Source organism: Mus caroli, chromosome 8, assembly GCF_900094665.2.
Source record: "Mus caroli chromosome 8, CAROLI_EIJ_v1.1, whole genome shotgun sequence".
In the NCBI taxonomy this organism is placed as follows: Eukaryota; Metazoa; Chordata; class Mammalia; order Rodentia; family Muridae; genus Mus; species Mus caroli.
In genome coordinates, this window is record NC_034577.1 from 111,284,433 (window position 1) to 111,310,621 (window position 26,189).

The window sequence follows — 26,189 nt, forward strand, 5'->3', positions numbered from 1 at the left end:
GAAGGGGTCGTTGATGGCAACAATCTCCACTTTGCCTTGTGGAGAGCAGATGGCAGCCCTGGTGACCAGTCGCTCAATGCGGCCAAATCCGTTCACACCGACCTTCACCATTTTGTCTACGGGACGAGGCTGGCACTGCACAAGAAGATGCGGCTGTCTCTGAAAACAGGGAGGAGCAGAGAGCCTTGTTTTTGTTTTTTGAGTTAAGATCTTATTATGTAGTCCAAGTTGGGCTAGAACTCATTATCCTCTTGCTTCAGCCTCTGGAGTACTGGGATTCCAGGTGACTCCATCACAACCACCTTATGATAATAATTACTGAGAGACTTTAAACTCGTTTTTTTTTTTTTTTCTTGTATGAAGTTAGAAATCTGATGGCCAGGACATCTCAGCTTGGACAACCACATGTGGATCGCCACTGTGAGGTTCAGATCTGATCTGTTTACATCCGTATCTCATTGGAAGCACTAACAATGATGCCATGATTTCTGCTTATTCTTTGGGGCCTCTGACTGTCTTGTCCCTTTCAGACAAAGCATGTCCCACTGTATTGCAGAGTGAATTCTGCTTGGTAGCCCAGTGGGCATGTGGCCAAGCACATAAAGAATCCACTAAGCATGTCGGGGCAGCTCAGTAGTCAGTGCCTTTTGGTGACTTTTCTAACAGGGCTGCTTAATGTCCAGGCTTCCTTGCCACCAAAAAAATATTACCCACTTTGTCCAACAGTTGTTTCAAGGACCATCCTGTTTATTCTACTGATGGGGTTTTAGGGAACAGCAAAACAAGGGAAGAATTCAACGTGGAACAACTCAAAGGGCCGGGGTTCTTTGGAGTTTCTGTTGCTTGGGTCTAATGTAGATGAGACATGTGTAGTGTCACAGTGGCTCTGAGCACCCAACACTAGACAGGGAAGTTCTTGCTCTACAGATCTCTAGTGAGAAACCTGGCTGTGATCAAAGGAGAGTGACAGACAGCCTGAAGATCCAACGTGCAGTGGAGAGATGCCCTGCTCTGTTGTAATCCATGGTGCCTGCTCTGTCACCTCTGGTGACATTGGGAAAGTCCTTATCTAGGAGCTTGGCAACTCCATTCAGACCCACACTCTCACTCCCTCTTGTCCCAGGTTGGGGGCTCCCAACCTAATGTTTCTTTCTCTCAGAGGACTGAGCAAATGGGAGCAGCCTCCACTGAGAGCAGCTGAGCTGATAGAAGGGAAGACACCTGTACAGTGAACTAGAGCTCTGCTGCAGGCAGCAGAGGGGCTGCGTCTGTGCACACAGAGTGGTCCTCGCACTGGTTAGGTGTCCTGAGTGCTGGGTTGGAGGGAGCCTTCTTCCCCATTCACTAGCCAGTGGCACATGCAGGCTCTTCACCTCCATGGTTCTGAAGAACATGTGTTTATGTTCCAAAGTAAGAGAAGGCTGGGGACCGAGGGGGTTTACCTCCTATTGTATGTGATTGCCTGTAAGAGAGTTCCAAGCTGATTTTATTATGGTTAAAACAGTCGTCAGTTATATACACGCTGACATGTACAGTTTGGGGAAATACTTGCAAATGTAAACTGAAGCTTTGCTAGGCTTCCAGTGTTCTCTATCCCTCCCAGTTTTCCAGCTAAGTCTGAGTAAGTCTGCATTATTGATATAGGGAACATCAGTCCACTCGATCTTCTTGCCACTTTATGCCATCTGCTTTTGTTGTCTTAAATATTTTCTTGTGTCTGGCATGCTTGGGCTTCTACCAGATTTGACTCTGAAATCAATCAATCAATATCTCTCTCTCTCTCTCTCTCTCTCTCTCTCTCTCTCTCTCTCTCCTTCCCTCCCTCCCTCTCTGAGGTCAGAGGACAGCCTTAGGTGTCAATCTTCACCTTCCACTCTGTTTGAGATGGTTTGTTGTTAGGCAGTGTACATGCCAGGTTAGCTGGCCCGTGAGCTCCCAGGGAGTCTTCCCTCTCCACCTCCCAACTTGCGGTAGAAACATTGAGAGATTTTCTGAGTGTAAACACTGAGATTTTAATTGCATACCACTTCTCATGGCTTTTCATAGGTCTGAGGTCCTCCTGCTTTGAACCGAGTCTCTCTGCTTGTAAGGCAAATGCTTTAGCCACTGAGCCATCTTCCCCAGCACTAGGGAAACAAGGCTCTTAAGATTCCCCAGGCAAAATCAAGCTTCCACTTCTGTGTTGCCATTAGCATCTGCATCTAGAATTGTGGCATTTGGCAGGGGCTAAGATACTTCTGGAATGTCTCTGAGTCCATTTCCCATTTATCTTCACATCCCTGGGGCCAGTAAGGACCTAATCAATTGTTGTCAAACAAATGACCTGATCTCTTCAGAGTAACACCCTGAATCCTCCCACTTATGGAAAGGAAGGGAAGTGACATCAAGGCAGCAGCTATAGAACAGGACTGCTCTGTATCAACCAGAGTTGACTGCCAGTCCAGAGCAGGAACAGTCTTTCCTGTTAGTGTTTCACAGACTGTGGCCACCAGCCCATCCGAGTGCTGTGGCGGATGGACAGGTCCTTGTTTGTGTTCATCAGCTTTCACTACTGAAGCTCAATACCAAAAGCAGCTGGATTAAAGAGGACACAGGTTTAAGTGAGAGGAACATACCATGGCAAAGCCTATGAAAAGGGAATGGTCTCATTTTTAGCCTTAGCAGGATAGGATGAACAGATTCCTGATGACCTAAGTACCTCTCATTATGTCTGCCTCTGGATCATTCCCAACCCCTTCCATATTGTCAGCCTGTGGATCAAGCTTGTAACAAGATGGATGTATGCCTTGGAGGAATACATAGTCTATCTAGCTGTAGTGAATCCACAATCCAGCATAGCAAAGCTGTGGAAGCAGGTGCTGCCGGCTCTATTTGGACTTCTGCAGTAGCTCTTTGGCCCCAGGCAGCTATGTAGCTTTCTAAGCCTTAAGGACTCTATACTCACAGACTGACATAGCAGTGGACCTGGCCAGTGTGGCTCGGTGCCTGGAGCGTTGTGAGAGTGCAGTGTTAGTTGTCATGACGTTTAATAACCAAGAATCCCTTTATAACCGAGAAGCCCTTGCCCCTGCTGGAAAAGCCCAGCTGGGCTGCCCTGACAGGACTGCAAGCAGCACTGGCTGAAGCTGGCTTTGACTCTGGGGAAACTGGTGATCAGTTTACCAGCATGCAGAGGAGTGCCCACGTCTCACAGTCCTGGAAAGGATGCACGAGGGTTTCCTTCAACCCACTCTTCCATTCAAATGCAGATTATCAAAAACGTAAAGAACTATAACTGTTTAAGGTTTCTACACTGAGTGACATAAAATCTTCGAAATGTTTAATAAGGGAAATTTAAAGTGCTGGTACACAGCTGTAGTTTCAGTAACTGAGGAGGCTGAGATATCAGGAACACTAAAATGCTTGAGTTCAAGACACATAGTGAGACCTCTCCCTCCAAAAATCCAGAATTCAATAGTATCTCAGATGCCAAGTACTGGTGTGCAGTAAGGTATCTGCTCTCTGTCTCCTTTTGTGTGTGTGTGTTTCTAACTCTCTCTCTCTCTCTCTCTCTCTCTCTCTCTGTGTGTGTGTGTGTGTGTGTGTGTGTGTGTGTGTGTGTGTGTATGTCATTTCTGAGTCTCAGAATTAACATCTCCATTCATGTTTTATATTGTGTCTTTCCCTCTGTGTTGTGTGACTCTGGTGTCTTCCCCCAACCCAACCTCTTGTGTGTGTGTGTGTGTGTGTCTTTTCTAGCTCCTGGTATGACTGAGCAGTCTAGTCTGATCAGCAGCCCGTGGAGAAATGACACTCCTCCTTTCCTCCACACCTTGTTTCGGGGATTCTGACCCACGAAGCTTATTTAATCTCTTGTGTCAAGCTGTCTGAAGGATCTGGTATGGCATTTTAGGAAGTTGTAAAAGCAAGGTCTACCCCCCCCCACACACACACACCCAGAATCGGTACAGGACACCAAATTCTTAGCAAGGAGATTTATTACCCCAGAGGGGCAGGGGGCTGGGCTGCAAAGGCAGCAGCAGAAGCAACAAACACAAGCAAACAAGAAAGCAAGAGCAAAACAAACAAACACCACTCCTGGAGTGGAGGTTTTAAGAGGAAAGAGCAGGCCATGCTGGGGTGAGTTGGTAAATCCTGATTTGGACATATTTGCCGAATCATGAATTTTGATTGTTGGACCTTGGTGTTTGGTCTCAGGAATGACTAGGTGACTAAATAATCAAATAGACCTTGAAGGCTGGCTTTAGGGATGTAACGGTTTTTAGCAAGGGTGAAAAGGTAGAACCTGTCCATAATGTCTTCTATGCTCGGATCTGCTAGAGTCCCTGCAAGCTGTCTAAATTCAGTATACTCCAGCAAGAGACATCAAACTGGGGTGAATCACTCCAGGAAAAGCTTATAGAAAATGAGACCATTGGGGCAGGAAGGCCAGGCGTGGTCTGTCAGACTCAGGCCTTGCTGAACCCTGCCTGCTGTCACTACTCAGGACCCAGCCCCAGTGTGGAGCAGGTAGTGTCAGTGCATCTCCTCCTGTGCCACATAGATGCCTCCCCTAAAAGATTAGGGTGTGGCTCTGGTGACTTGCCTGGCCGTTCTTGCTCTTTTCTTTGAGTTGCTCTGCCCGACTCCTGTGGGGGTATTTGACCAAGTGGAATGCAGCAGGCAGGCACAAACATTCTCTAACTGTCTCCTCAGTGGAGAGGCAGAGGCGAGTTTTGTGTTGCTTATCGCTATCTGTGGCTCTGACTCTTGGGCAATCAGTGGTGAAGGCTCTGGGTCAGTGGTGTTGGTACAGGGAAGGAAGGGGATGGGTGGACGCCTGGCACAATGCAGGAAATCACGGTGACCTTCTGTGTCAACCAGGAAGGGCCATGGTATTCAGGGAACTGACTGGGAGTGGGGCTCCTCCCAGGAGCCTGCAGCATGCATTGTTGCTCCTGGTGAAGACTGAAGCTCCTATTGTCCCAGTGGCTCTTGAAGCATCTGTTCTCCCACCCTGAGAGTAGCACTCAACCTTGGGGCAGTTCATCCTGTCACACATCCTGTCAACAGTCTGTGGTGCTGGGACTCATCTAGTTTTCTGTGACACAGGAGTCCTGAGGGCTCCTGGCACAGCTTACTGCCCCTGAGCCCTATTCTTGGTGTGGACTTTCTGTGCTGCCCTGGACTCATGGCTGCACCACTGATGCTGAAGGAGAAGACAGCCAGTGTGGGTATACCCTGCAGAGTGTCTAACAGGATTGTCACAGTGGCAGTGTGCAGTGTGGGATCTCAGAATCCAGTTATAGTATTGGCAGTAAAGCGAGAGGGCTGTATTCCTTGTTAGCCCTGGGTCTTTAGCACTTCCTAAAGAAGCCTGGTGGGACTCATCCTTGTGTCCCTGTGAGTTCTGCCCCTCATCCTCTCACTTGGTGTCTTTCTTACTATGCAGTGCTACCTTTCCCATGCGGCCACCTTCTCAGAAGTTGCCTGCCCTGTCCTGTTCAAACCTAGTGTGCTTTTGAGCAGGGATGCCTTTCCCCCGCCCCCACTGGCAGAGGATGAGAAGCCCCAGCTCTCCTCCCTCCCTCCTAATCCAACCTGCATCCCGCCTGGCAGGCAGGGAATTTATAGCTGACCTTCCTGGTTTCCAGCCCCTCCCCAGCTTCCAGACCTTCACTGAGCTTCACTGCTGTCATGGGCAAGTGAGACTGTAGGCGGCAATATCTTTCTTCTTTGTGAGGCTGCTGATGACAGAGCCTGAGGTGACACAGACTCTCAAAGGACCAGTTTCAGGACTGCCTGTCAGGGAGAGCTGTAGCTGAGGTAGCTCGGGACAGGGGAAACCTGGGGAAAGTTGGGTTTGAGTACCAAATCCAGGGCCCATGTGGGTGGGCATGTGGTGGGTGCAGCTAGCTGCTGTGTCTGGGATCTCTAGAGCCCCCTCTTTTTCTTTTCTCATTTTTTTCTTCTAAATTTATTTTGTGATGCCAGGTAAGTGCTCTACCTCTGCTCCAGACTCTAGCCATTTTCCTAAGAAAGGGCAACTGTTGAACCTGGGCTGTGTCTCAGGCACTCAGCTGCCTTTGCTGATTCTCTTCCTTATAATTATCATTTAGTAAAGTAGATGTCTTTTAGAGTAATATTTTAATACACATAGACTCATGCAGTTACTACCAAATTTAACTAGGAAGCCATTTCTATCATCCTAAATACCCATTGGCAATGCCCCTCTCCATCTCTACCCAGTAATGCCACCTGTCTCTCTGCCTTTTGTGAAATGTCTCACAGATAGAATCAGGGGAACTTTCCAGGAGACTCCCTTCACCTCGCTGAGGCTCACTGAGGTGTTTGTGCCCGGAGTCTAGAGTGAGGGCATGCCCAGTTGTCCACCTGGCCACTGGGCAGTAGAACCTTTCAGTTTCTAGCTCTTGGCATGCACACTACTGAGCAGATGTGTGAATGTGATATTCCCCTCAGAGCAGTGCACACCTCAGACCAGAGTGTGCTTACCAGGATCTGCCATCACTGTGTTTAGCTCTGCAAGATAAATAAGCAGGCTTCCCATGCAGAGAAATCCCCAGAGATGTGTACAGATGATTTGTTCTGTGGGGTAAGCACATCCATCATGCTTCTCAGATAGGGCCATGAACAAAACAGAAGAGAGAAAGCATTAATCCTCGTGGCTGTAGAGACAGCTCGGTGGTTAAGAGCATCTGGTGCTTTACAGAGGACTGCGGTTCAGTTCCCAGCTCCCGTGTGGGGTAGCTCACACCCACCTGGAACTCCAGTTCCAAGGACTCTGATGCTCTCTTCTGGTCTCCAAAGGCACCTGCACACACACATAGTACACATGTAGACCACACAGAGAGACAGAGACAGACAGACAGACAGACAGAGTCACACAGAGAGAGGGACAGAGGCAGAATGGATGAATGTAATTCTGCAGAGAAGTCTGGCACAGGGCACAGCAACCTGATGCCCAAGGCCACCATCCATCCAGAGTGGTGAGTGACTTGATGCCCAAGGCAAGCATAGTAAGAGGGAAATGACTTTCTCTAAAGTCTGCTCACTACACACCAGGGCTGTTTCTTTTCCCCTCTTTGGATGCCCTTGAACTTCTGATCTCTCTGCCTGTACCTCCCAAGTGCTAACCATAGGCATGCGCCACTGTATGATTCTTCCATCTGGTTACCTGTGCTTTCATGCTCCTTGACATGACCTCCCTGACTGTTGGATTGTATGCGTGTGATGCGTGTATGGTGTGCGTGTGTGTGTGTGTGTGTGTGTGTGTGTGTGTGTGTGAGGGGGTGTGAAATGGAGTCTCTCAAATTAGTCAGCTTTTGGCTCTATGGGCTTTGTTCTTTGTCGGCCATAGCTTTAGGGTTTTTTCCCTCTCTGTTTCATGCTGTCTTCCCTTGCAGCACACACATATTGGACCCTTTGATGCTGTCCCTTGGCTGCAGGCAGGCTCAGCTCATTTCCTTGTCTTCTCTGTTGCTGGGATCAGGTGCTTGCTGACCTTTTGGTGTTCACTGACTGCTGTGTCGTCCTGTTCTGCTGCCAAGCCTCTCCAGTGAGGTTTTTATTCTCCACTCTACAAGTTCTGTTTGATTTCCCTTTATCTTCTTCTCCCCCTGAGACTTTTAAGTTTTTTCCTTCTGGACCACCCGGCTTTGCTTCCTGGAGTAGTTTTTACTAATCGCCATTCAGAACCCTCTGTCAGCTGATTCCAGTCGTGGGACCTTTCAGGTGGCCCGAGCATTCTCACTCCTAAGGACGTGCCTGGTTCTTTGTGTGCTGGATAATTTTGGATTAACCCTGGGTGTTCCCTGTGTCAATTTATAAGACTCTGAGTGAGTTGTGTTTAAGACTCTCAGGGAGTGTTGGTATCTTGGCTTCAGCAGACATTAGGCCAGCATATGGCCTTTTTCACTTTGAGGCCATTATTAAATAAAATAAAAGCTATTGAGACGCAAGACTGGGTCCTGGCACAGTGGATCTGATAACCAACATGGCTATCAAGTGCTGTTGAATGGGTAGTGGAGACAGTATGTTTATGTTGGATCTCTCAAGCAGATGGAAGAGTATGTCAAACAGGAATTTTACTCCTGACATTTCTAGTTCATGTTTTCAGACTGCGGTTGACTGAGGGCAACAAGGACAGCACCACAGTCAGGGCCTTAGCAGGCTTCCATGTGCTTTCCTGTCTTTGTGTTTCCTTGCTTATCCCAGTAGACCTAGAGGGGAAACAGTGGGGTTTCCACCCATTTAGACTTTTCTTTTCTTTTCTTTTTTTCTGTTTTGTTTTTGTTTTGAGACAGGGTTTCTCTGTATAGCTCTGGCTGTCCTGGACCTCACTCTGTAGACCAGGCTGGCCTTGAACTCAGAAATCTGCCTGCCTCTGCCTCCTGAGTGCTGGGATTAAAGGTATGCACCACCACACGCAGGCCATTTAGACTTTTCTAACTGAAAGGGGGCTTTCCTCCCTCAGGGCTGAGGGACCTGGACACGGGCTGTCTGTGAGGAATGGCCTGGGGACTGGACCACTGGAGAGAAGAAGATAGAGACAAGGCAGCAGGGACACCTTGGGGATCTGGCTCTCAGTCTGGAAAGCAAGCCACCTTACTTCTTCCCCAAGCCAGGACTGGGTGGCTAGACCCTTCTCTCCCTCATGCTTCTTCCAGGTATTGCACTATAATTAGTTCAGGATGAGGACAGCAGGGGCAGAAATGACAGCCTCCTGCCACTCTGGTGGTAGTCACATATTGATCTCTTCTCTCACCTATCGGCCAGCATTAGATTTTCAGAGGTACCAGTCTGCATTCTCTGCGGTTATCAGAGCCGCATCTGTGGTGAGGCAGGTGACCAGGCACTTGCCCAGAAGGACAGGGAGCCTAGAAGCCCCAGACTCACGGCGTGGAGCAGAGAACCTGGGCTGAATAAAGAAAAGGGATGTCACTGCATGTCCGGCCAGGAACTGTATGGCTTGTGTGGGGAAAGAGGAGCAGGGTAGATGGTTGGACAAAGCTAAGTGCTGTGCTGCTGCTCAGGGGCTCTCTGTAGTCCTCTGTGAGACAGCTGGTTTTGTCTTCACTGAGTGAGCAGCCTCCTGGGCTAAGCTAGTGAGTGACAGCAAAGGAGCCTCCTACATGATCTGAAAGTCCTAAGCCCCTCGGCACCAATGAGATACGATGGCAGACCTCATGTGAGGGTCCAAGTCAAGCACGGGCACACAGAAATACTGTGTACAGTTACCTTTGGGCAGTGCATGGAAGGCGCATATGGAACATGTTCATATTCCAAGGCATCACGTATCTCAGGTCAGCCACAGGCAGCCTGCATTAGACAGTTTCAGGAGGAGATGTCGGGAAGGCTTCTGAGAGTGGAGGCTTGAACCCAAGGTGTTGGGTGTTTGCATCCAGATGGTCACTGTGCATGTGGCCTCCTGTGCAGAGGCTAATCTAGCTCTATAAAGAAACCAGTACCTCACCATCACTGGAGAAGTTGAGGCAGGTGGTTTCCAGGCCAACCTAGGCTGCAGAATGAGATCCTGTCTCAACAATAGCAATAATAAAAGTTCTCAGTGTGCTTGTACCTGCCTGTGCTCTTTCATCGTTTGTTTGTTTTTTATTTTTTAATTTTCAAAAAGCAAAGCTAAAGTTGGGTGTGATGATTCACATTTATATTCTCTATGAGGTAAAAGGAAAGATAGTTCCTTTGAGGGTGGCTTGAGCTATGTACTGAGTATCTAGGCCCAGCTTGATTACAAAGTGAAATCTCACTTTAAAACAAAAAATAGTAGACACCCAAGAAACGACCAAAAACAAGGGCTGGGCATGTAGCCCAGTGGGTAGAATGCTTGCCCAGCATGTTCAAAGCCCTGGGTCAGCTCCCAGCACCACATAAACTGAGTGTGGTGGGACATATCTATATTCCCAGTGTTCCAGAGGCAGAGACAGTAAGTTCAAAAGTTCAAGGTCATCCTGGGCTGCATAGTGATCTTAAGTCTAGCCTGAGCTACATGAAACCCTATCTCAAGATGGGGGGCCGAATTTTATTGCAATAATGATTCTCGCTGGATTAAAAAAAATGCTCTGAAGGACTATGTTCAGTCCCTTACGACACCTAGCATTAGCATGCTGCTGAGTAGTAGCTCTTGGACAGGCCGACTCCATCACCCATTTGATCCCTACGGCAACCTGCGAAAGCAGCCAGGCTTCCCAGGGGCTGTAGTCCCCTTTGAGCCCTTTGAGTTCTGGTCTTGTTTTCATTGAACATAAACATTTTCCTCAATGCCCTGCTGTCAGTGTTGCCCTCAGATTTCAGTGAAGTGACAGAATTAATGTAACAATATTTACACAGTATTTTTATTGCACCCTTTGGTTGTTTTCCCATCTTCGTTGCACGTTTAGGTTATTGCCCTAAAATAGACCGAGCAGGCAGGCGCGATGACATGAGGGGGTCAGAGGATACCAGTGACCTGCAGAAAGCCCCCAGGTAGAACACTGTCAGCTTGAGATTTCTGCATGTGGTGGAGCAGGCTTCCACATAGTTAGGGATTTAGCCAGAGGGAGAGGCAAACTAGGAGAGGGAAACAGGCTTGAACATCAGGAGAGGGAGACAGGCTTGAAGGCCAGGGGAGGGAGACAGGCTTGAAGGTCAGGAGAGGGAGACAGGCTTGAAGGCCAGGGGAGGGAGACAGGCTTGAAGATCTGGAGAGGGAGACAGACTTGAAGGTCAGGAGAGGGAGACAGGCTTGAAGGCCAGGGGAGGGAGACAGGCTTGAAGGCCAGGGGAGGGAGACAGGCTTGAAGGCCAGGGGAGGGAGACAGGCTCGAAGGCCAGGGGAGGGAGACAGGCTTGAAGGCCAGGGTGTGCAGTACTGAAGTGGTGAAGTTTCAGAGTTGCTCAAGTACCTGCCTGAGGTTGCTTCTGAATCATGACAGCATCTCTGCCTTTGTCCCAGGAGAGCTGTGTGGGCAGCTCTGACAGAGATGACAGGTGTCCTGAGGAGGCGGAGGTGGACACTAGTGGCCTTTCCACAGAGGACATGGGGCAGTCTGCCAGGGCTTCCTGCCTCCAGGACAGTAGCTTGATCTCTCCTCCCACGGGACACAGATGTCCTCTACATGTGCGCAGCTTTATGCTTGGCCCTCCTGTGCCAGAAGACAGCACTGAATGTGAAGAGAAGGAACCATCTCTCACTCCCATCGTGCCCTCCAGTGGGCTTTTTGGGAAGGCATACTTTTATATCCCATGGGAGGAAGCATGTCTCCACCTGGTGATGGCCTGCTCTTTTCTCCATACCAAAAGGCAGACACTGTTCATATATTTTGCCAAGTTAACCCAAAAGCAAGGAAAGTCAAGCCAGTCGGCCTGACTGCATCCAACTGTCCCAGCTGTTGGTTTGTCCTGTTAAAAAACCCTGGCTGGCCAGGCATGGTGCCACACACCTTTAATCCCTGCACTCAGAGAGCAGAGAGAGACAGGGAGATCTGCGTTCAAGGCCATCCTGGTCTACATAGCAAACTCCAGGCTACCTAGAGATACCCAGCAAAAGACCCAGTCTCAAGCCAACAGACCTTGCAGAAGGACTGACCAGTGACTGAGATTGAACTGAAGCATGTGGTTACTGTGGAAACACTGGAGTGAAGGAATGATGACAATCAGAGAACAGTGAACTTGCCTGAGATAATAGAACCATCACCTCGTGAGTTTTGAATGGCACACAGGACCCCGGGGTTCAGCCTTGGAGGAGCTATTGCTTGTAATCATGATTCGCATCCCCCGTTTCATGGCCACTTGGGCTGCTAGCCTTTTAGATCATTCTAGATGTTGGCTGTGGGGTGGTGTTTATTGTAGAACTTTCCATGGTAGCAAAATCAAGGAAGAAGGAGGAAGGAGCCTGTCTCAGTCATGGCTTGCCCCCAGCCTGGTTCATCTAGGTATAGACCAGCTGCTGTTCACGGAGAATATCACCTCTCATTTTCTCCCCCTCAATTAGGGACCAACAGTCAGTCCTTTCTTTCCCATTTCCTTCTTCCCAGAGATGTTAAACTTGGCATCCCTAACATGATGAGGGTTACAAAGGAGAAAAGCTGGGTTGAGTTTCACAGAGAAACATCTCAGAGGGAAACAACAGGCACCCCTCCCTGTTGAAACCTTCCTGTTGGCTTTCCTGGCAAGAAGACCGAATGTTCAGGGCCATACTGCTCAATGGGCCTTACCCTGTTTGAACCCTACAAGCCATGAAGAGCAGTCCAGCCCCTCACAGATGGAAGGCCATGGTCCCATCTCCAAATAGTTGTTCCCAACCATGAAATCCACTTCCTCTCTGATGTTCCTGTGGCAGCTCAGCATGGTGTCATTTCAATGCCTTCTGTTGCCAGTGGCTCTCCACTTTATTCTTTCATCTTTTTTAAAGTCTTGCAAATGTATCAAATTAAGATACCTTTGAGGCCTGGAGAGATGGCTCAGTGATTAAGTGTACTGACTTCTCTTCTGAAGGTCCTGAGTTCAAATCCCACAACCACATGGTGGCTCACAACCATCTGTAATGGGATCTGATGCCCTCTTCTGGCACGTCTGAAGACAGCTACAGTGTACTTGGGTATAATAATAAATAAATCTTTGGGCCAGAGCAAGCAGGGACTGAGCGAGCGGGGCCAACTGGAGTAAGCAGAGGTCCTTTAAAAAAAAAATCAATTCCCAACAACCACCTAAAGGCTCACAACGATCTGTACAGCCACAGTGTACTCATATACATAAAATAAATAAATAAATATTTTTTTAAGATGCCATTGAAAATCCACTGTTCTGTATAAACAGATGGCTCCAGGGTCACTCTGGACTCAGGGTTGAAGTTAACAATGTGTGCAGGGCCAATAGCCAGGGCCATGGCTATCCATAGTATCGCTGTGGAAAGAGCTAGTTGCTCCTTCCAGGGTGTTCTCAGCACAAGCAGCATTGTTACCTGGCTTCCCACCAGAGGTTTGCCAGTGCCTCTCAGGACCACTCTAGCTTGTGTGGCGGTTGCCCCGACACATGGGTTGACAGTAGTTGTGTCATCACACTGAGTACCTTTCAGCACAGCATTTCTTCATGGGAAGACGCATGCCTTGGCTGTTCTGCCCTTGTAGGACTCTCTCGGCAGTGTGGCTAGGATTGGTATGCTTTATTTATTTCTACTCAAGAAATAAGCGGATTCTTGTCACCACACTGTGACAGCCACTTCATGATGGGTCTGTGGTGATGTAATTGCACATTAAAGGAAAGGATGTATCTGTTTCAGAGGTCCTTTTTATGAGAATGAGATATGGTATCGTGACTCTCCTGATCACAGTATTATTTGTTAGTGCTGCTGTCCTATCATGAGTTTGCTATGTTCTAAGCCTGACATGCGTTTCTGTGGTAATGGGCCCTGATGTATGTGTAGACAGCACACTCATACCATCGGCTACCTTTCCCAGATCTTGCTATTACTCCTCCTTTGTACTCACCGCCCATCCTTGATGTGACTTCTTCTGAGATTCTATGCTTCTCCACCCCTTGCCTGAGAGGAAGAGATGCATCATGTGACCCACCAGTGGTCAGCTCTGGCCTCCTGACTAGCTGTGGTCACAGTTCCATGCCAACCTTAACTGGCCTCTGAGAACAGCTCCTATTGCTCTGCAGCCTAGCCCTGCCTGCTCCCCCATCTCTTCCAGCGTGTCCAGCTCTTGTGCTGGTACCACACCCTAGGTGGTCCTGTACATGCTTCCGGTTCATGACCCTCACCCACTTCTAGATGCTCCCTGGAGTTGGGGCCATGTTCCACCTCCAGCCCTGTACTCCGGGACCATGGCTGTGCTGTGGTGAGTGGCATGTCAGTCCTCAGTTCAGATCCAGGACCCTGAATGAAGACCCTGAACTGGCTAACTTCTCACACGGCATGTTGTGGTTCTCTCTCACAAGGCTACTTCTTAGCACTCCCCTGTACAGTCTCTAGTTTTCAGTGTAGCCCAAGACCATGACACGGTTGCTCACAAGGTCACTCTGCAGTGGCAGCACTTGGTAACGCTGTTTCAGGCCCACCTGTGGGCAGTGTCACAGCCTAGATGTTATTCCCTCTCTGTCTTCTCTTACCACAAAGTGACCCAGCCTGTTGATGCTATTCATGGTCTCCCCTGAGATCTTGTCTCCGTGCTCTTGGCCTCTCCTCAGCCTCCCTTCCCCAAGCCCATTCACAGCGACAGCCTCTTTACCGTCTTGCTCCATTATGTAGATCATTGCATTGTCCCCATTACCAGCAGTGTGCCTTTGGAGGCTGGGACTGAGGGAGAGATGCTGAGAGTTGCTTGTCCTATCCTCCTCCACATAGGAGTGTCCCCTACAGATGTGTAAGGTGCTGTTGATGTCTGGGGACATGGCCAAATTTCCACTTACTTTCACAGCCTTGTGGCAGCTCCTTTCCTAGCAACTGCAACACCACTCCTGTTTTGGCTACCACCTTCCTGAGCTGGCACTGGAAACACTCTGAGAATGCCAGCATGAGACATCTGGCACCTGATGAGAGGCTCACAAAATGCCGTGCATGTCTTCGCCTAGCGGCAGTCTCCAGCCAGGCAGATTCCCATTCCAAAGGCGCGGGACTGGGCGCCTGCTGCTTTCTAGACTCATTTAAAGGTGCATTTTTGTCTCTGCCTTGTTAGAGATCTTGTTATTGGGACAACCAGTATCTCTGCACAGGGAGGGAGGGAGGGAAGCAGGGGGCTCAGCAGGTACTTGGAGAAAGTGACTGTGGGTGCCTCTGGCAGGACAAGAGTCTCATAGCACACCATGTGTCACCTTTGGTTTGGCCACCAAGAAACTCAACTCATCTGTCACTTAAGGGCAGTAGTGGGTTTATGTGATTCTACAAGTCGGTAAATTACCCTGGAGCCATATTAACTAGGTTTAACTCTATAAACAGCTACCTGTGCACCACTGCCCCTAAAAGAACACTGATAATATTCTCTATGGCTTGACATACTTACATTCATGGGAAGAACTTCTCTTTCCTAACACAGCTACCACTTGCCACCTCAACTAGGCCTAGGTCCCTACCTGGTTGCATAGTCTCTTATTCTCAGTGAGGAGCAGATTGGTTGGTCAGGATCTTTGGGACTGTTGTTAGGTCTCTCAGGAGAACCAAGGCAGCTGAGGTGCCTATTTAGCATGGCAAAGAAAGTGAAAGCCTACTGCCAGGTTCTCTAAGCATCATCAGTCCCTACTTGTTACATGGCCCTCCTGGCTGGCATACCTGCCTCCTACCCTCCTTCAGCCCAGAGGCTGAGAAGAGCTGCCTTTCCCCATCTGCTCTTCTCTACATAAGCCAACCATTTCTGTTACTCTGTTCTCTTTAGGTCTCCTGGCAGCTGCACCTGGTTCCTGGTTCCTTCTTCTCTCTTCTTCCTTCCCCTCCCCTCTCTCCTCACACAGATCAGGGTCACATCCACTCTGGACTCTCCCAGATGTCCCTGCTTCTGGCTATGCTCTCCCTTTTATCTGCAGTAAACCTTCTCCTCCACCACACCTAGGAGCAGTCATGTCCTTTCCTTTTTCCTTTTTCCTTTTTCTTTCTTTCTTTCTTTTTTTTTTTAAATTAAAGTTGAACTCATCAGCTTGGCAAAGTTGAAGGTCTTCTTTTGGTCTTAAAGTAGGTGGCTTGTTTCTGAACTTCTCCAGTGGCTGCCACCCGGTTGGGGTACTGGCCTCCAGGGCTTTGTCAGGGACTATGTCAGGGCACCATGTCACAGTCTTCTGAGGTTCTTGTTAGGTAAGGGGAGGCTGTGGGAGTATATGTCCAGAAAGCCCAGAGGAAGTCACCGGAAGCAGTGCTGGCAGCAGACCAACCGGGTGGGTGTATGGGTGGGCTGAGGTCTTGTCAGCCTTGTGACAATTTCCACTTTCCTCCACTGTGCTTGCACTGGTGTGCTGCTGCGCAGGGTATCTCAACTGCGTTCTGACATCGTGATAGAATAGCAGACAAAAGCAATGTAAGGGGGGAAAGTCTTAGTGCAGTTACAGCCCATCGCAGCGGGGAAACTGAGGCAACAGGAACTTAAGGCACCTAAGAGACGGAAATGATCGAACGCTGGTTCTCAGCTCACGTCCTGCTTTTCATTTCATCTGACACCTCAGCCCAGGGAATGGTGCTGTCCACTGAGGTTAGCTCTCCATTCTCATTTCTGTTGACCTAATCAAGAAAATCCCTCAAGTCTTGCTAAAGGCTAACCTAGTCTAGATAATCTGTCAGAGGTATAGCAGAGACTTATCTCATGGGTGATTCTAAGTCCTGTTAAGCACCTGTGAAGGAAGTGGGATGTTGGATTCTGTCCCCTGTTGGGTTTCTGTCCCAGGAGGCTGCTCTGCCAACTCCCACATTTGCATCCAGACCACCATAGTCAGTTCCCAGCCAGGCACCATGCAGGGCACCAGAGCACACTGTGCAGACAGGGCCACTGGTGTGTTTGCAGCTGTCATGAGAGAAACAGCCACTAGCTGGAGGCAGAAGATTCAGTTGTCTTCTAGTGTTGAAAAGGGACAGATGATGGGCACAGGCCAGAAGGAACAAGCAGCGGGAGGGGGCAAATGGCCTTCCTGCCTCCCAGGCCCTCTGTAGCGTGTTTAAAGAAGGGAATGGGGTCTTCCGAGTCTCCAGAGCTTGAGTGAGCAATAGGAGGAAGCAGCTTTAACAGGCCACTATAGAAGCCGGTTAGACCCCAGCCCAGTTGGAAAGGGATTTGTGATGGTCCCTGCTGGATGTGGGGCAGTCAGGGCCCAACTTCCACACTGCCTCAGGTCTCAGTAGCCTTTTTTCTGATACCCCGAGGGTACAAGAAATATCCAGATATCTACACCTGACAGGTATTTTATGTAGTAACATTTGTCTTCCTTCCTTATTGCTACCGGAACAAATGACTGTGTACTTAGTGGCTTTAAAACAGCTCACATTTACTGCTTTACTGCTGTGAAGGTTAGAAGTTCTCAGCTGGTTTATTGGGATAGTCAAGGTGCTGGAAAGAGCCCTTCTCACAGGGAAATGCAGGGAAAATGCTCTTCCCTGAGCCCTTCTCAAGGCTGCAGGGAAAATGCACTTCCCTGCTACCCAGCTTCCCCAAGTCCTTGGCTTTCAGTTTTTCTTTATCACCAACCCAGCAGCCCAGTGTCATCTCCTTTTCTGACTCTGACCACCCTTATTCCTAAGGCCCCTGGTGATGACATCATGCTATCTTCATATCCCAGGACCGCGATGTAACCTTGCCAGCCCCATTCTGCCTCCACTTTTGGCAGTTTTGAGACAAGAGACAAAGCAACTGTTGTACTGTGTGTCCTGTTCAGGCAAGGGCTGGGCCACAGGGAAACTAGAGCATGCATGTACACACACAGACACTGCATGCACACATACCTTTTGTGCACACACAGACACTGCATGCACACACAGACACTGCATGCACACACATACACTGCATGCACACACATACACTGCATGCACACACATACACTGCATGCACACACACCTTTTGTGCACACACATACACTGCATGCACACACGTACACTGCATGTACACACACATACACTGCATGCACACACACACACTGCATGCACACACAGACACTGCATGTACACACACATACACTGCATGCACACACATACACTGCATGCACACACACATACACTGCATGCACACACATACACTGCATGCACACACACATACACTGCATGCACACATACCTTTTGTGCACACACAGACACTGCATGCACACACAGACACTGCATGCACACATAGACACTGCATGCACACACAGACACTGCATGTACACACAGACACTGCATGCACACACAGACACTGCATGCACACACAGACACTGCATGCACACACAGACACTGCATGCACACATACCTTTTGTGCACACACAGGCACTGCATGCACACACATACACTGCATGCACACACAGACACTGCATGCACACACACAGACACTGCATACACACACAGACACTGCATGCACACACAGACACTGCATGCACACACNCACACACAGACACTGCATGCACACACAGACACTGCATGCACACACACATTTTGTGCTCAGAGTTGCTTTCTAGGGAAATCCCAGCTCTCACTATTGGAGAAATCAGAGTTTGAGCAAGGCTCAGGGGATGTGGCCAAATGCGATAGCAGGCAATCTTGCCATAGTTCCTCCTAAAGCCTGGCTGGGAAGGCTGAGGCACAGGTGGGGCTGGGAGGGACCCAAGGAGGAGGAAGTTATGGTGCCCTCCCTACCCTCGGAATGGTGATACCATGGCTGCCTACCAGGGCCTACCTGTTCTGCCCTTACCTTTCCCCCAAACTTCCTATGGCCCACGCAAGCCTTCAGTAGATAGGAAAGCTTCTCTGATCTGCTTTTCCAGTGAGCAGCTGCCCAGCGACTACAAGGACCTCCTAGGCCATGGTCACCTTAGCACTTGTGTGTGGTACTGGCTTCTGGGGGCCAGATCTCCTTCCCAGACCTAGCAGAGAACATCTCAGTAGTCTTATATGTGTGTATACCTGTTCATGTTCGTGTGTGTGTGTGTGAAGTCAGAAGTCAATGTCAGATGTCTTCCTCAATTGTCCTATGTTAGGTCCAAAGGATGCTCCATTTCCCTTAGACAAAAGCCAGTGTTTCTCAGGAACTCGTAAAGCCTGTTCCTCTCTACCAAAAGGAGATATTCCCCTTATCACTGGTAGAAGGCACTAATTAAGCATAGCAAACCACAGCTGGCCTCCAGGATCTCTTAGTATCACCAAAAAGTGCCTATTACACATTTCAAATCCTGCCTCCCTTCCTCTCCTCCCTTAAATGTCCCAGCTACTCATTCTTCTTATGACCCTGCTATTTTGGCTGGACCTCCCCTCTCTGACTTCATCGTTCCCTCCCACCCCTCCCTCACTCTCTCTGTCTCTCTACTCTGCTTCCCTCATATCCAGGTCCAGTCTGCTGGCTGTGTTCAGGCTACAGCTTTATCTCTCTGTTCTCGACTCTTTCTCTGGCTAGCCTCTCTCTCATATCTACAATAAAAACCTTCCTCTTATCTATAGCATGGAGCAGTCACATCCTCAGTTTATACAGCCTGTGCCTGCTTTTTTTTAACTAGAATCTCTCACTGAGCCTGGGCCTGCAGATCTGAGTAGGCTGCCTGACCAGGGGGCTACAGGATCCCTCCTATTTTCTTAGTGTTGAGATTGCAGGTGCTCCTTGGTGCACATGGCTGCTTGTTTGTATTAACACAGGGTCAGAGATCAAACACAGCCCTTGTGCTTGTGTGGCAAGCACTTTGCTGACTCTTGTACTTTGTGAGCACACAGAAGCAGACACTCCAGCTCCTGCTCTTGGCTATACCTCCTGCTCCTCGTACAGTAGCTGATTCACGGTGAACAATCAGGGAGTTTGTGGCATGAAGGAATCTCAGCTGAATGAGGAAATCACAGCTACTTGGCAGCACCTTGACCATGAACCATGAAAGTGTAGGGAGGCGGGTAGCTTTCCTGGAAGCCTGAGGATGTCTGCATTGTGGAGTAGAGTCCTGAAACAAAAAGCTGGGGTCTTAGACTGGCTACCACCAGGGCCTCTTGGAGCCTCTTCCTATAGATCCACAGACTTAGGGCCCACAAGGTGCTTTGAAATGAATTTAAATTCATTGCCACCATTGAAAAACTGGAAGATTTCATCATGCCTTGAAATCTCTAAGAACTCTGCTATTACTGGACCTGTGCTTCTGAATAGAAGACCCTGGCTGGCTCAAAGCAGAGACAGTCAGTTCTATGTCCTCAGGCCATCCGAGATCCTCCTCTGAGGTTGTTGTGAGAGCTACAGAGACCAATACTTTGTCTCACTGGGAAATGTATAGCTGTGTTTCCTTCCTGAGGAGGGGACTAGGAGCTCATGCCCAGGCCCTATGCCACCTCACCACAGCATCTCAGTTCTGTAAGGAGGGCTGGTCACCTCACCAGGGCATCCTGGCTCTGTATGCAAGGTTGCCCGGCTGGCCTGTTCCTCTGAGAAAGATTAGGCCATGATACTGAGTATCCTCAGGGGCAAGGACACTAAACAAGCTGCACACTCAAGGCCAAGGACCAGCATCTGGCCCCTTTGTCCCTGGCCTGTGTTTTTGTCACCATCTGTGGTAGTTTGAATGAAAATGGCCACCACAGGCTCATAGGGAGTGGTACTATTTGAAAGGATTAGGACATGTGGCCTTGTTGGAAGAAGTATGTCATTGGGGATGATGGGCTTTGAGATTTCAAATGTTCAAGCTAGGCTCTCAGTGTCTCTCTGCCTGTGGATCAAGATGTAAGACTCTCAGCTCCTCTCCAGCACCGTGGCTCCCTACATGCTGCCATGCTTCCTGTTAGGCTGATAATGGGCTAAACCTCAAGCCCCAATTAAATGCTTTCCTTTTTTAAGAGTTGCTGTGGTCATTGTGCATCTTCACAGCAATAGAAAAATGACTAAGACATCATTCTGAACCCATTGAGACAGAGGCAGTTCTGGGCTTCTTGGAAAGGGTAACTTATTCACCTTGTCAGCCCCACCAGTCCAGGGCTGGATCAGAAAGAGCCTCAAATCAGTCTTGTCTTGCCTTCTGTGATGGCAGGCCCATGCAGCTCTTCTTGTCTCTTAAACTGGCTTCTTCTTTGACTCACAAGTCACTGGTATGATAGTGGACTGAGGGAGGGACCTGAACTTAGTGACATCCTGTTACCAGTGCTGAGTGTGTCTCCAGTCCACTGTTATATCCCAGAGTCCCCAGTGTCCCAGTAGAGATGGTACACAGTAGGACATTTTCTGTGATTATCAACACTGTCCTCACTGCCTCAGACACTGGCTGCTATGATGTCCATGTTATAATTATTTTACTAGCTGTGTGTAGAAGCCTTGTCTGTCAGGGTCACAGTATTTTTTTCTCCTGTGTGTCTTAGTCAGAGTTTCTATTCCTGCACAAACATCATGACCAAGAAGCAAGTTGGGGAGGAAAGGGTTTATTCAGCTTACAATTCCATACTGCTGTTCATCACCAAAGGAAGTCAGGACTGGAACTCAAGGAGGTCAGGAAGCAGGAGCTGATGCAGAGGCCATGGAGGGATGTTCTTTACTGACTTGTCTCCCCTGGCTTGCTCAGCCTGCTCTCTTATAGAACCCAAGAACCAGCCCAGGATGGTCCCACCCACAAGGGGCCTTTCCCCCTTGATCACTAATTGAGAAAATGCCTTACAGTTGGATCTCATGGAGGCATTTCCTCAACTGAAGCTCCTTTCTCTGTGATAACTCCAGCTGTGCCAAGTTGACACAAAACCAGCCAGTATACTGTGTAACTAAATCCTTTTCTTAGAATAAATTTCAAGCATTCAAATTCTTGACAGACATAGAATTTCTGCAGTTGCATCTGCCCTCATTGCCAGTGAACCGGAGAATGTCAGTTTAACTAGACCTTTGGTAAGGTTTGCACTGTAGTAGTTTTTGTTTGTTTGGTTGGTTTGGACAGGGTTTTCCTGTGTAGCCCTGGCTGTCCTGGAAATCACTCTGTAGACCAGACTGACCTAGAACTCAGAGATCCACCTGCCTCTGCCTCCTGAGTGCTGGGATTAACGGCATGCTGGATTGCAGTTTTTAAATGTACCTTGGTGCATAAATGTTCTAATTTGTGTGCTTTAATTATTTTTTTGAGACAGGGTCAAATGTAGTGGCCTCAAACTCACTTTTTAGCTGAGCATGGCCTTGAACTCTGGATCTTTGTATCTCTACCTGGAATTACAGGCATGAGCCACCACACCTGGACATTTTGCATGTTTCTTTGTGGTGATTAGTATGGCTTGAGACTTGTCTAGGCATTTAGTGGCTGGGCTTCTTCTTGTGTGTTCATCTAAGTGGTTTGTGTTTTGTGAGAATTGGGGCTTACACTTCCACATTTACTTAGAGTGTAATGAATCTATAATGTGGTAGGATTAACAGTGTCTCTGACCTAGTCCCTGCAGATGGTTTCCTTGTATGGTCTCCATGGGTAGCTACATGTGGTCATGTGTGTGGCTTTCTGTTCTTTGGAGAGTAGTAATGCGGTGCCACATGGCCCTTCCACACTGAACCCAGTCTCACCGTCTCACACAGGGAGACCTTCCCAGAAAGCAAGGCCGCAGGTAGCAGATGTTACTGGGAGAGGGAATCCTAGTGCCCCCCCTTTACCCTATTCTCTCTGAGCATCCACTCACTGCCTTCTGACCTGTGGGCCCTTGCTACTGTCCTGGCCTAGACAAGATGTCAGAGCCAAGGTTGGTGAACTGCTTCTGCCAGGAGGAAGGCTTTGTGGGCTCTCCTGCACGTGTACCGCTGCCCCTGTGCATGTGCGCCGAGGATGGTGGCCAGAGCCAGCTGTTCTATCTTTCTGACTCAGAGAATCTAAAAATATTTTGGGCTGGGTGTTTGGAGGGAATCTATGATCAACCTGTGAGTGTTAAGCTCTCAGGAGTCAGCGTGTGTGGGTTTGGACTGCACTTCCCCCAGTAGAACAACAGAAGCGGTACAGATGGTGGTCCTGCCCCTGCAGTCGCCTCCTGGGGATCTTCTCTGATAGGCCTGAGGAAGGATGAGGATGCTCCCTCTACCCCCAAGCATGGCTGTCCTGGGTCTTTGCCATTTGGCTGCTGCTCCTTAGTGCTGATAAGCATGGCTTCCAGAATTGCAAATACATTCTGAACTGGTACCAGAGTCTGAGTTTGGAAGCTGGTCTCCATCACAGCCCTGGTCTGTGTGCCCTGCATCCCATGCTCTCTCAGCAGCGTGAGCTTGTTCCCACTGAAGTGTGCTCATTCACACACCAGATGCTCAGTAAGAGTCCGCACTTGCTCATACACGAGTCTAGATGAAAGTCTAGTGCCGGGTCAGCAGGGACCATAATTAATTTTGAATTGCTGTGGAGAGAGGCCTCTCCAGAGGTGGACACGTGAGTGAGCTTGGCCTTCAGGGTGAATAGGATTCTGCAGTGGGGATAGGGAGGGAGGGAAAGGGGGAAGAAAGAGAGGAACAAAGGAGGAGGGACTGCAGTGATCAAGGCACAGGAGGTGACTTCCCATTGATATCCAGGTGGCTGCAGCACAGGGGACCAAGCAGAGACTGAGAAGCAGCAAGAAGCTTGGGTAGGCTCCAGGTCTGGAGGAAGACTGACAAGGAGCTGGAGGGGGGGGGGAGGAAGAGGAGGATGGCTCAGCAAGGTGCCACTTCCTCAGCTACATAGGCCAGCGAGCCAGCAGGAATCTGTAGCTGGTCCTTAGCTCTGCTTCCCTTGGCTGGAGCAGGTAGAGGTATAGTGTGCTGCTTAGCAGGGAGAGACCCTGATGCTGGCGTCCCTGGACTCCTTCAGTTAGTGTGCCCGTGTCATGCTTCTGCATAGCAGCAAAGGGGACGTGGCTGTTGGCATCCCGGACTCTGAGGTACAGAGATTATCATCTGTGTAGGAAAAGTGTGAGTCACGCTTCCCTCAAGTCTATTTGTGCTCAGTGGCTTTCCTCGGGGAACTGTCCTTCTCATAGTGACAGTGTTTATGTCTGTTTCCATTGCAGACGCCACAGGGCCTCTGAGCTGCTAGAGACTTCAGCCGTGGTGGCCAGGCGCTCCCCACACATTGTACACGCTTGCAGCTTCAGGAAGCTGCTCCTTAGGCTGTGCCCATCCTGTTTGGCAGCCCAGCTACCATGGAGGCCCCAGAAGTCCCTGTGGGCTCCCTGATTGACTTTGAGACTGAACCACCTACCTCCCCTCCTTTGGAAGCAGCACCGTCAACACTCCAGGACCCAGATGGCTCCCTGGGTGATGGTGCATCTGAGAGTGAGACCACCGAGTCCGCAGACAGTGAGAACGACATGGGCGAGTCACCTTCACACCCATCCTGGGACCAGGACCGACGCTCTTCCTCCAATGAGTCCTTCTCCTCCAATCAGAGTGCTGATTCCGCCCCAGACGAGGAGACCCTGGCACTTCGAGAGTTTATGCGCAGCTACGTAGAGAAGATCTTCTCTGGAGGGTAGGTCCTCTGTGGGGTGGAGGCTAGGCCCTCTGTGGGATGAATAGACTCTCTGTGAATGGAAGGCAGACCCTTTGTGAGAAGAAGGGTGGGCCCTCTTTGGGATGGGGGTTAAGCCTTCTTTGGGGTGCAGAGTAGGCCTTTTAAGGACACTAGTCTGCTACCTACTATAGACTACAGTGGCTCTTCACTGCCTATAAAGTCACACTGGGAGGTTTTAAAGAGTTCCCACTCCTGGAGAGTAGGGGTTTTAATTCAGTGGTTTGTCTTAGTTAGGGCTTGTATTGCTGTGAAGAGACACCATGACTGCAGCAATTCTTATAAAGAAAAACATGTAAATGGGGCTGGCTTGCAGTTTCAGAGGTTCAGTCCATTATCATCATGGTGAAAACATGGTGGCACACAGGCAGACTTGGTGCTGAAGAAGGAGCTAAGTGTTCTACATCTTTATCTTCAGGTAGCAGAAGGAAGATAGTGAGACATACTGGGCATAGCCACCCCCACAGTCACACACTTCAACTCCTACAAGGCCACACCCACCCAACAAGGCCACACCCACTCCAACAAGGCCACACCCCTTAATAATTGCCTCTCCCTATGGGAGTCCCTATAGAGGTCGTTTTTATTCAAACTACCACTGAAGTGGTAGAGTGCTTCCTTCACAGGCTCAAGGCCCCTTGTTTGGTCCTTAGCTATGGAAAACAACAACAACAACAACAACAAAACCGATAGTTTCCAGTCCTGGACTCCACCTTGGACCAACTAATGTCCCTTACCTGGAGCAGCAGGTCATGTCCCTACAGGCTGTCCAGGACTGTCCGGAAGGCAGCATACTGATAGGTCATAGGTGGGATGCCAGCGCCAAGGGTGGTCACATCCTCTTAGTCTCCTCGCTTGACTCCATTTCATGGCCTCATGGGGACCAAGGAACCAGATGGGCAACTGTCCACCATGGTGTCTTCAGTAACCTATAAGGTATGGCTGCACCCCTGTTCCCACTTAGACAGAGATGCTGTGGAGAAACAAATGATACGTTCTGTAAGGAGCCTACATAGTCATTCCAGAGTTTTCTCTGTGCATTCTTTTTCCCCTGAGAGTGTAGAGGATTGTCTCAGTTGTTTTTCTGTTGTTGTGAAGAGACACCATAGTCAAGACAACTTACAAATCAGAACATTGACTTGGGGCGTAGAGTTTCATGGGATGGCCATCATGGCGGGGAGCATGGCAGCGGTCAGTCAGGCAGGGCATGAGATCACTAGTTGAGCATTTTCATCCTGGTACATAAAAACAAGGCAGAGAGAGCTACCTGAGAATGGTGTGGACTTTTGAACCCAAAGCCCACCACCCCCCAACGACATACCTTCTCTAACACACACGATGCATTTAAATATATTAACCTAAGGGGGCCATAGGGCATCCGTGCTAGGCAGTGCCTTACTGCTGAGCTACACACAGCCCCTCTGCCTTCTTGTGTGTGTGTGTGTGTGGTTTTGTGTGTGTGTGCAGGTGTGTATGCCTATAAGGGTTCACGGGCCAGACGCTAATGTTGACGAGTATCTTTCCTATTCACTCTGCACCTCTGTGAGAGAGGGTCTCTTCTGAGCCTGAGGAAGTCTAGCTGACCAGTGAGCCCTCAAGAGGCTCCTGTCCCTGTCCTCAGCACTGGAGTGACAGGTATATGGTTGCACATCCAGCTTTTATGTCGGTGCTGGAATCTCACCTCACTGTGTGCTTACCGGCTGAGCACCTTCCCAGCCCTGCTCTCTGCACTCTACACTCTGCTGTCTGTGGGCTTGCTACTCCTGCTCTGCACCCCTGGCTCCACTGACATCTGACTTACCTAGTTGCTGCTTTAACTTCCCAGCCACCGGGGGTGTCCAGAGAAGTTCCTCCAACATTCTCAGGTCCTAGCTGGCTGGGAGGCTGCACTCACTGCTGTAACTGAATTCAGGAGGATAGAGGCAACAAAATCTGGTTGCCCAGCCCCGGTGGGGTCTGCAGGCAGCTGATTCCTAAGTAGTGGTTTTCTCTGAGTCTCTCCCAGAACTTCTCTGTGGCCTCTTTACTGTGGTTCTTTTTGTTTTGTTTTGGTTTGGTTTTGGGGTTTTGGTTTGGTTTTTTTTTTTTTT

At 49.3% G+C, this 26,189-nt stretch overlaps 1 protein-coding gene across 3 annotated transcripts in view; it reads left to right on the top strand.

Moving 5' to 3' along the window:
* Kiaa0513 (KIAA0513 ortholog) overlaps window positions 1-26,189 on the top strand; it is a 65,678-nt gene that overhangs the window by 21,823 nt on the left and 17,666 nt on the right. For all 3 annotated transcript variants that reach the window (XM_029480493.1, XM_021169905.2, XM_021169903.2), the window contains exon 2: window positions 23,600-24,060. In XM_029480493.1, coding sequence (XP_029336353.1) covers window positions 23,732-24,060 — 329 coding nt within the window. In that variant the 5' untranslated portion in view covers window positions 23,600-23,731. The remainder of the gene's footprint in view (window positions 1-23,599; window positions 24,061-26,189) is intronic.